We start from the raw sequence: 10171 nt of genomic DNA, 5'->3' as shown, positions 1-10171 counted from the left end.
AGGAATTTGTAACTACAATAAAAGAGTGAGTAATTTTACTCACAATCGAAAATTTTTTTAAGTTTTAAAAATTCGAGAATTTAATTTCCCACACTCTCAATATGTTTTGCCTTTGAATTTTATTTCCATAATTAACTCTTATAGAGAGAGAGAGAGAGAGAGAGAGAGAGAGAGAGAGAGAGAGAGAGAGAGAGAGAGAACCTGAAATTCTATGCATTTCTCGCATTTTAAATATTATTTCTTTTGATACCGTTTGATGTGGGGATGTAAATTTTTCAAACAACCTTGTTTGTTACGCGCCCGTTTTAATTACGTTTATATGCTATAATTGCTTCTCTATAATCGTTTCTCAGTAAATTGCCTCGATTAACAGTGCTTTTTCCATGCGATCGGTCGTGATGTATTTTGTAGGGATGGAAAACGCAACGTTATTGTGCGCTGAGTTCCTTCGTTTTTCAACCAATTTCAAAGGGCACGACAAGGGCTTCCGGTTTTCTCTTCAGACGCAACTGTGACGTTTCACACCGAAAGGGGTTCTTGCGCGTTCGTGGTACTGATGTCTCTCTCTTTCTCTCTCCCAATCGCTGAAACTAATTTAATTAACTAATCACCGTCAGTTCAGGCATTACGCGGAAACCTATCTAACTTCATTTGAAACATTCTCAATGAGAGAAATAGAGTAGCTCAAAGGCTATATATACATATGTTTGAAGGACAAATGAATAAATTCAGAGTAGATCATATCTAATTTTAATCTGTAGGTCTCCATCTTCTGTAACTTTTACATGGTGAAAAAACTGCGCAACGACAGTTCGGTATCGTTATACTGTCGTTGTGCAGCTTTTTCACCATGTAAAATACCTGCGCAACGACATCCCTAGCTAGTAAAATTATTAAAAAGCTACAGAATAGACCTACTAAAATGTGACATCCTTGTTTAACGTATTCATTAAACAACAAGGATGACACCTGGGGAGCATCCAGGTCACGCTCCAAGTTTTTGTATTGCCTATTTTATTGATTCTATGAATTTTAACTACTTTTCATAAATAGAATTCTGTTAACTCAAATAATAAATAACGGTCGATGTATATAAACGTGATGTAAATAATTTTGGGTTTTTGGAATCTTTTGAAGTTAACTTGTTTTGACTCACAGGAGAGAATATTCATTTGCGTGACTTATGTAACGCATAAGATATTGAGTCGACGATTTTTCTATTGTGTTTTTTATAACACAATAGTCTTGGGCCTCTATTCTTGAAAAGAAACTTAAAAGGGAAATATAATACTATAATATTTATATCAGGTATGTCATAGTAGTCAAGTATATAATAGTATTTCTCTGGTCTATAGAGAGAGAAAGACACGGCGCTAAGATTTTTACATATACAGATAAAAGGCTGAAATTTTTTCTTTTGAAACACGAGATTTTAGTGGCGAGATTTTTGGCTTTTGAAAGAAAATGTCATTTTAAGTGGCGGCATTGTAATGTATAATTTGTATATTATTGAAATGTTTTATATATATTTACGATTTGTTGTTTGAGAACAAAAAACTTTAATCTAAATCGAATTGAGAAAACAGTCTGGATCCTCGGTTAAGACAATTATTATTTATTATAGCGTAATTCAAATTATAAAGTAAAAATAAAACCAAGATTTTTTTCTCAAGATTAATATCCAGTATTCATGCTGGTAAGTGGAAATATAAAGCTAACTTCTCGTAGTGAGAATCATAAAATAATGTTTCTGTGGAACAAATCAAATATATCTTAACAAAACAAAAGATGATTTGTTGTTTTTTTGAAATATGTCATAAAATATTGCAACAGAAATGTTTCTGAAATTGTTCACATAAAAATAATTTTACAAAGCTTTCAGTTGACGTTCAGTTGAGTATATCTGAAACATTTCATATGAAAAGTTGCAAATCTTGTAATTGAATGATTTCTGAAATATTTCACATGAAATCGTTTTGCAAATCTTGCGGTTAGGGGATCCTAAATCAACAGAAATTATCGACAATTGCAGATTGTCAATTTCTCCGAATTAACTTTATAGATAAATCCTTTTACAGAATAAAAGTACGCACAAAAAGAAAACACTAACTACATTAAATTTGAAATCGGGGAAAAATTTAAAGGTCACTTTATTTCAGCTCTCACAGCTATCACCTCAAGTTATAATTCTCTTAGTGCAGAAATTCTATAGATCGTATCAAATGATACCTTCCCCGAAAGTGTATGACATGCACAAATTCTGAGTTTGCGAAATTACGATCGAAGGCCTAACAAAAAAAATTTTTCCAAAATTAAAGTCGTATTTTTTATATAACTATTACTGTTTTCCTCTTTTATAAATTCGAAAATCCTTTCCCACGATTAAAGTATACACATCAATACGTGTCTGCGAGATGGAATTTATTCCGAGAACGACAAAAAATTTTTCTTAAGATTTCAATTTCAAAATTTTTTGTCCTTTTTGGTCATTTAAATAAACTCACACAGACATGTATTAATGTGTATACTTTAATCCTGGAAAAGGATTTTCGAATTTGTAAAAAAGAAAAAAAATAATTGTTAAACAAAAATTATGATTGGTCAGTAATATAGACACTAAATTTGTTTTAAGATTTGTTTTAGAATCTCCTTAAGTTGTTTCTGAAATCTTTTACATGCAATAAATTACACATCTCCGCCGACAGAGGGCCGCGGAGGAAAGCATTTTGTGACTATGTTATGGCTCCTGTGCCCAATGTGGCACCAAGCGTGTCTGGACGCCGGCGATGGCTAACTGATGGCGAAGGAAGATTGGCGGGAAATCATTAAGTTCACAAAGAAATGTTACTCATTGTTTCTGATTCATAAGCCATAAGGCGGTTTAATATAAACTCAAATGAATATTTGAAACCTACAGATCGATAGGATAGAAATGTAATTGCGTGCGTTATGACAACTTGGATATCGGTATCGCATTACTAGATTAGAATACAAGAAACTAAAAAATTTACAATATAAGCATTTATCTAACGGTGCGAGTAATTACCTAACGATAGTGAGCAGTAATCGATTTTGCAATAAACATAAAGTGATGATTCATCTTATCGAGCACTAACTTAAATCTATCGCCGGGGCTAACGAAAATTCTGTACGCAGAACGCTATGACATCAGAGAGAGAGAGAGAGAGAGAGAGAGAGAGAGAGAGAGAGAGAGAGAAAGAGAGAGAGAGAGAGAGAGAGAAAGAGAGAGAGAAAGGAAGACCGAAAAAAAGAGCTGACTCGAGCGATGTAACTAACGCTTGCAATGCCACAATTTATTTATAAACAAAAATTCTGTATCTTAAAACGAGGTGAAAATTACAAAAGTGAGCGAATTTACTAAAATACTGATAATTTCATTCGTCAACATCTAGTAAATTTGCTCATTTTCACCTTGTTTGAAAATACAGAATCGATTCCCTGAATGAGAATATAAAAAGCGTAGCATTTCGCCCGTAACTGAATCTTAAAATTGAGCTCCAAGGTGAAAGTACATAAAGTTTTTCAAAGCAAAATTTTGTGCATTTTTTTGTAATGCATTTAATACTAAAAAGAAGTAATTGTAATTATTTTTTTAAATGCACTATTATTTATTAAATGCACTATTATTTATTGTTTTTAATACACAAAATAAGTCATTTTCAGTATTAAGGTGGATTAAATTAGATTTTCGTGAGAATATTTTTATTCTTGTAATATTCTACACATTTCAAAATTATTTTAATAACTTTTCAGCAATATTTTTAACATATTTAAAAAAAGCGTTAGATTTATTTAAATGACCAATGGTTCAAATTAGGAATTAAAATTAATTTTATAATTAAGTAATTTCAACGCTTATTGTTAAATAGAAAAATGTCATTGTTGAAGTCATGTAATACTGTTTTTTTTTCTTTTTTCTTTTTTTTTAGAAGAGAAATTATTAGCGATCACGATATTGCACGCGAGAAAGATTAAAATGAAAAAATAGAGATTATTAAATAATTCTGAATTCAAAATTTTTATTTCTTTTTGAAATTTGATGTAATAAAATAAATATAGCAAATTATTTTTAAAAATGCTTTTTATTAAAATTTGATTAAAGTCATGAATTCTGTACATCACAAATATCTTCGTATTTTACACAATATAATCGATCAAAGTCATGACAGCAAGATTTACAACTTAATGTTCTTTCTAATAATTTTTTGATAATTCTCGATAATGAAAGTCATCGATTTGTCAAACAGGTACTGAAAAAAAAACTTTGGACAAATTTAGAATAAGCGAGAAGGACATCAAATTTTAAAGGACTTTAAAATTTGATGTGTTTCCCTGACAGCTATTTTTCTTTTCGATTGACTTGTTTTTCCACAGTGTATTCTCCTTGGATTAATCTTCCGATCTTTGAAAATTTCAGACCATTCCATGTCTTCATGTTAAGAAATAGAAAGAAAAATTGAGCAATTTTTTTTTAATGACAATCATGGAACCATATGGCAAATCATGTGATCGATCAACCAATATGACCGCTATGACCATTCAAAGTACTATCAAAAAGTGAAATTGAGTATCATTTATTTTTTATATCCTTAATTATTATAAATATTTATGTTCATATTAATTATATTATCTATTAATATAATAAACATATATATGTATGTTTAAATATAAAGACAAATATATTTATGTATATTACATAAATTATATTTAAATTTAATATTTTTTTGTATATCATTAATTATTATATATAAATATTTAATATTAATTATATTATCTACTAGCATATAAATATACATGTATATTTAAATATAAATAGAAATATTATATATTCATATATATTACATCAATTACATTTAAAATTTATATTATTTGTATTAATTTATATATTTATATCATATTATTATATATTATATTATAATTTAATAATGTAATATATATATTTACATTATAATGTAATATAAATATATACAGTTATATAGTATCATATCTGTATTGATCAATCACATATAATTTTTATTAACAAATAGAGAACGAAAAATATATTTATTTGTACAAATGTTCGTGACATAGTGAGGAGGTAATAGATACGTCTAATGTTTCAGATTAAAATAATTTCATGTAAATAAGATTTAGACGGAAAATTGAATTGAAAATTGAAGTTGAAATTAGATGAAATAAATATTCTACAGCTTACATTTTTATTTAATATTCTTTATACTTGGCAAATTTGTAGTTTAAATTTTGTATAATATAAAAATTAATTTTGATTTTTGAGAACCCTGCCAGAATACTTTAATTTCATAAGTCTTCTATCCCGCTTTAATTCTAAAAAAAGCTTGCTACACGGAGAAAGAAATAGCAAGATATTGCAAAACAAATTTTACTTACATTTTTTTTATATTTATTAGTTATGAAAAAAAATTGGTTGTGATGACGAAATATTTCTGTGAAATCGTCATTAATCGTAAACAAATATAAAATAGGTGACTTATTTACTAGAAATAAAATTTTATTTTGCTGTAACTTAAATAAATATTTGTTTCAGTAAAATAAAATAAATATTTATTTTAAAAAATATATTTCTCATAAATAAATTTTGAAGTATCTTCTTCTTAGTATATGATCTTGTTATTCTTATTTTACCAGAATATTAATAATTTTTTTATAGTTATACCTCCTCATTATGTAATTCATAAAAATAATTAATATTCTATGTATATATTGCTTTTTGCAGGTACATGGCAATGATAATCCTAATCATATTATGTCTTCATATTTCATCGTGAAAACGGAGCCTGAAACAATTAAAATTAGCAGTTTAGAATTTCGTATTTTAATTCATTATAAATTATATAAATTATTAAATCATATGTAAAAAAATTAAATACATGACACATCTATATATAATATTTAACACTCGTAAAAGAGATATTTAAGAAATAACAATATTCTAAATATAAAAAATATTAAAAAATGTTTCTTTATTAAAATATATTTTGACAGAAGAAGTCTGACGAATAAATATGATATATCAAAAGTATATGTATATAGGAATATGTATATACTTTAATTTGTATACTTGTGTGTGTATGTGGTGTGATATAAATGTAATAAAGAAAAATTACTTGGCAATTAAGTGAAGGAGATTAAACTAATATAAAAAAAGAAAGAATTAAAATAGCTAAAATTTTTTTATAAAGTTTTCTATAAAGTATGGAAGCTATTCGTGGTAAATATTAGATCTTATTAGATTTAATAATTATATAATCTTTTTCGAAACATACACATACACACACACACACACACAGTCAGATGCTTTGGCTGCGTATAAAGATGTCAAAGTATAGTTCAGATCAATCAAAAACAAATATCGTACAATTCAGCCTCAGTCAATTCGGATGCAAATTCGAACTACGGATTCGATATGAACTCAGTGCAATGCAATGTAGTTCATGCAATTAAATATTATAATTGCACTGTACAGATAACATTCTTTTTATCAATATCATTTTTTTGCTTATTTATCACATTTGGCCGAAAATTATTATTGTTATAGACTAAGTTAAAAGTGCATCCGCAATTAAGAAACACTATTTGCAAACAAAATGGGATATTGTGAAAGGGGTTAGGCTATGGCTATTCATCAAGAACTGTATTCTGCAATAAAACCCATTGGACAAGACAAAACGAATCCGGGCCTAAACGATTCCATTGTTCCGTCGCATTAATATGCTAATTCAATTATCCGCCTCGTTAACGGCGCGACGGTTTTGCCAACAGCTAGCTTAAAAACTATCAGATAAGACTAAATCAATTAAAGAGCAATTTCTTTTTTTTTTATTAATTGATTCGAAAATAATAAACAACATGTATTGCAGATTATTTTTTGAGATTTATACTTTTAATTTTTCTTTCCTTTCTTATTTCTTTCTTTCTTTAACAGACTGAAAATCTCAAATTAATATTCTTACTCTAACGATCTGTGTATGAGAAATTTTAAAAAGAAAAATATTTTGTTGTGAAGAAACAAAATCACAAAACAATTTGATGAATAAATTGTGCTGTGTTTTTTGAAATAAATTATTATAATAACGAGGATTAGAATTCAATAAAAAAGTTTTCATTATTCACAATATTTTGAAATTCAAATTGATTGAGAAATTGTAAATATACGTATAAATAAAGCATAATTTTTTAAAAAGCATTATTTTCATTAATTTTTTACCGGGTTATATCTGTACCAATCAGGATCCAATGCAGATGACCCAGACGGTGTCAGTGCTTCAGGGGAATGCATCGATAACGAAGTAAATTGTGATGGGTTAGCATCGTAAGTGTTGATGGATTTATCGCTTCCTGTACCTTCGGACGTCGAGGGCAACATCAGATGGGAATGGAGACTGTTGGTTCCTAATGTATGATGGTTGGTCGGGAAGAATGAGTTCAGGTGATGCTGCGCCAATGTCGGATTACCAACTGCCGGTGCCATCGAAGAATAAAGTTGATATAAGCTATTGACGTCCAAGGACGCGTTGTTATTGCCATCAGCCGAAACCATTGACGTAGGCAACGCATCTGAGTCTCTCAATTTAAAATGGGCTGACCTGGGATACGGATAGTAGGGCAGCGCATGAGCCATGGCTGAAGGATTGACAATCGTACTGTAAGGCGATATAGAAAAACTAGTGCAATGTCTCGAAGGTAAGCCTATGGCTAGAGATTGGTCCAGTGACACTCTTTTGGCTTTTCTTCGAGGTCGATACTTGTAATCCGGATGATCCTTTAGGAGCTGAATACGCAGACGCTTCGACTTCTCGATATAAGGAATTTTATCTTCCTCGGTGAGTTCCTTCCACATTGCGCCGAGCATCTTCGAAATCTCCGAATTGTGCATCTTTGGATTCTCTTGGGAAATCAACTTCCGTTTCTCACGGGACCATACCATAAATGCGTTCATAGGCCTCTTAATATGCATCTCTTGTTGCGCAGGTGTTCGTTGCCTGATATCATTCACGTCTATAACGTCAGGTGACATTACATTGGGGAACGGATGATACATTGAATGCAAAGACGATGAATGTATGTCGAATCCGTAGTTTGAATCTACGTCCGAGTTTAAATTGACCGAGATTGGATTGTATGATACTTGTTCTTGATCTAAACTATGTTTTAACATTTTAATCGGCATAAGTTCTTCATAACGTTTAGACGATTCGTTCGAGATTGTTACAAACTTAACACGCACACATAACGAACGTAACATACATACTTAACGAACGTAAATAATCAATGTCAATATCGCTGATGTATATGTGATATATTATGAGATTCACAAATTCGTTGGTAGATATTTCAATTTATAAACTGATAGTTTTCGTTTGATTATGGAGTTCTTCTACTTCACGTTCTCGCACTCATTGACTAATTAATTTTATAACTTACGAAAAATACTGTCTCTTTGCTTGCTAAGTTAAAATTTTCTTGAAATATTTGCATTTATTACGAAAAGAAATCTATTCACAAATTGATATCATCTGTCTTTTTCTGTATATATTTTCTGTACATATATTGCACATTTTCACAGAAATAATCTTTGAGTGATTCTTCTTGATTACTTCACGAACGTGATTCTTCTTCTTCTTTTTTCACTTAGATTTCTTAAATCTAAAGGATCAGGATTATATCATGACTTGGATTTTTGTTTTTCATCACTATTATAATGAAATAATACTTTTGCACTAAAAAATTATTAGAAACCAATAATGGATTCAATTTTTTAGACTATTGTTCTGTCACTGATCGAACGTTGCACATCTTCTTTCTAACTGCTTCTATACTCATCTTGAGGTTGGCTTAGTAGCAGGGTTTACACTGTTGTGAACTGCTGCCTTGCGTTCCTCACAGCTGACTCATTGTACCGCCACTGTCCTTCTCGAGTTCTCGGGAATCTTTTCCCTCTCCGTTGTGTCCGTTACGTACCCCACGCGTGGCCACGTTTATGGGCGTAGCTTCACCGGTCCTCTTCGAAGGTTAATCCGTCGACCACCCATCGACCGGCCCCTCGTGCATCATTGGTCGTCATATCTCAGTTTTCGTGTAACTTCGCTGCTCTTCGTCCCACTTCGTCGCACTCTGTCATCCTACTTTGCTGCCTGCGACGGAGCGAAGCTGGGAGCAGGCCACTTCGACGCGATATATCGCACGGACTGCAATTATTATTATCGATTACCTCGATAGGACGAAGTACAAATAGCGCATAGACCGGCCGTTATTGACTGGCTTCGTTCGAGTACTGTCGCAACCGCGGGGCTACGTCGCGCAATAATTGCGAATAAAAAAGGAACGAAAGATCAAATAAAGATATTCATAATTTTCTTGTTTCTGGGGATATGCAGTAGTAATCAACCGCTTCGTATAATTTCATGCATAACAAGTTCGTTCGATTTTAACATTACAATTCAATCTTACCAGAATCATTGTTTTCACTTACACTGATTGTGAGAAATGTTTTGTAATCAGAATAATCAAAATTTTGTTACTGAAAACGCAAAATATACATGGCATAGACTTGTAAGTAGGAAGGAGGAAAAAGTGGGGATGAAATTCTCAGATAAGCTGGATGGAAAATCAAGCTCATCCTTTAGAATTTCATTCCCACTTTTTCACACCCCCCCCCCCCTCTTCTAGTTGCTGCTTTTTCGCTTTCTGCTTTTCATTCAAAATGAACGCGTTTTAGTGTAAAAGTGTCTTCGTAGGACTATGTTTCAAAATTTACGTTTATATATGTACTACAGATTTTTAATACTGTCAATAAATTTTTGTTTAAATTTTTGTGTTGAATTTTTAACATACTTGAGTGTTAATTTAACAAAGTGTGATTATGTTAATTAAATATTTTGTATTAAATTAATATTTTTTAATATTAGAATGACATAATTAAAAATAAGTGAACAAATAACAAAAATAACAATGAGTTTATAAAAAATACCATTAATTCTAAGATATATAAATGAATAAAAAATTAACGTACTCACTGAGAGAAAAATTTTTGGCATTTGTAACTATAATTATATGTTACTATAATTATGATTATTACTATTATAATGTTATAGTAACAACTATATATAATTCTATTAAAAAAACAATATAT

At 30.2% G+C, this 10171-nt stretch overlaps 1 protein-coding gene across 1 annotated transcript; it reads right to left on the bottom strand.

Moving 5' to 3' along the window:
* Positions 1-4084: 4084 nt before the first annotated feature.
* On the bottom strand, positions 4085-9281 carry LOC105152064 (uncharacterized). The gene is made up of 2 exons (XM_011066111.2): positions 7247-9281; positions 4085-5816 (listed from the first exon to the last, which is right to left on the bottom strand). Exons 1-2 carry the CDS (start codon positions 8282-8284, stop codon positions 5799-5801), a joined length of 1056 nt encoding a protein of 351 aa, XP_011064413.1. The 5' UTR covers positions 8285-9281; the 3' UTR covers positions 4085-5798.
* Positions 9282-10171: the final 890 nt, after the last annotated feature.

The sequence above is a fragment of the Acromyrmex echinatior genome, chromosome 17 (genome assembly GCF_024713525.1).
Source record: "Acromyrmex echinatior isolate Ae372 chromosome 17, ASM2471352v2, whole genome shotgun sequence".
NCBI lineage: Eukaryota > Metazoa > Arthropoda > Insecta > Hymenoptera > Formicidae > Acromyrmex > Acromyrmex echinatior.
Note: the sequence above shows the minus strand (reverse complement) of the source record. Positions and strands in the feature narration are given on the sequence as shown.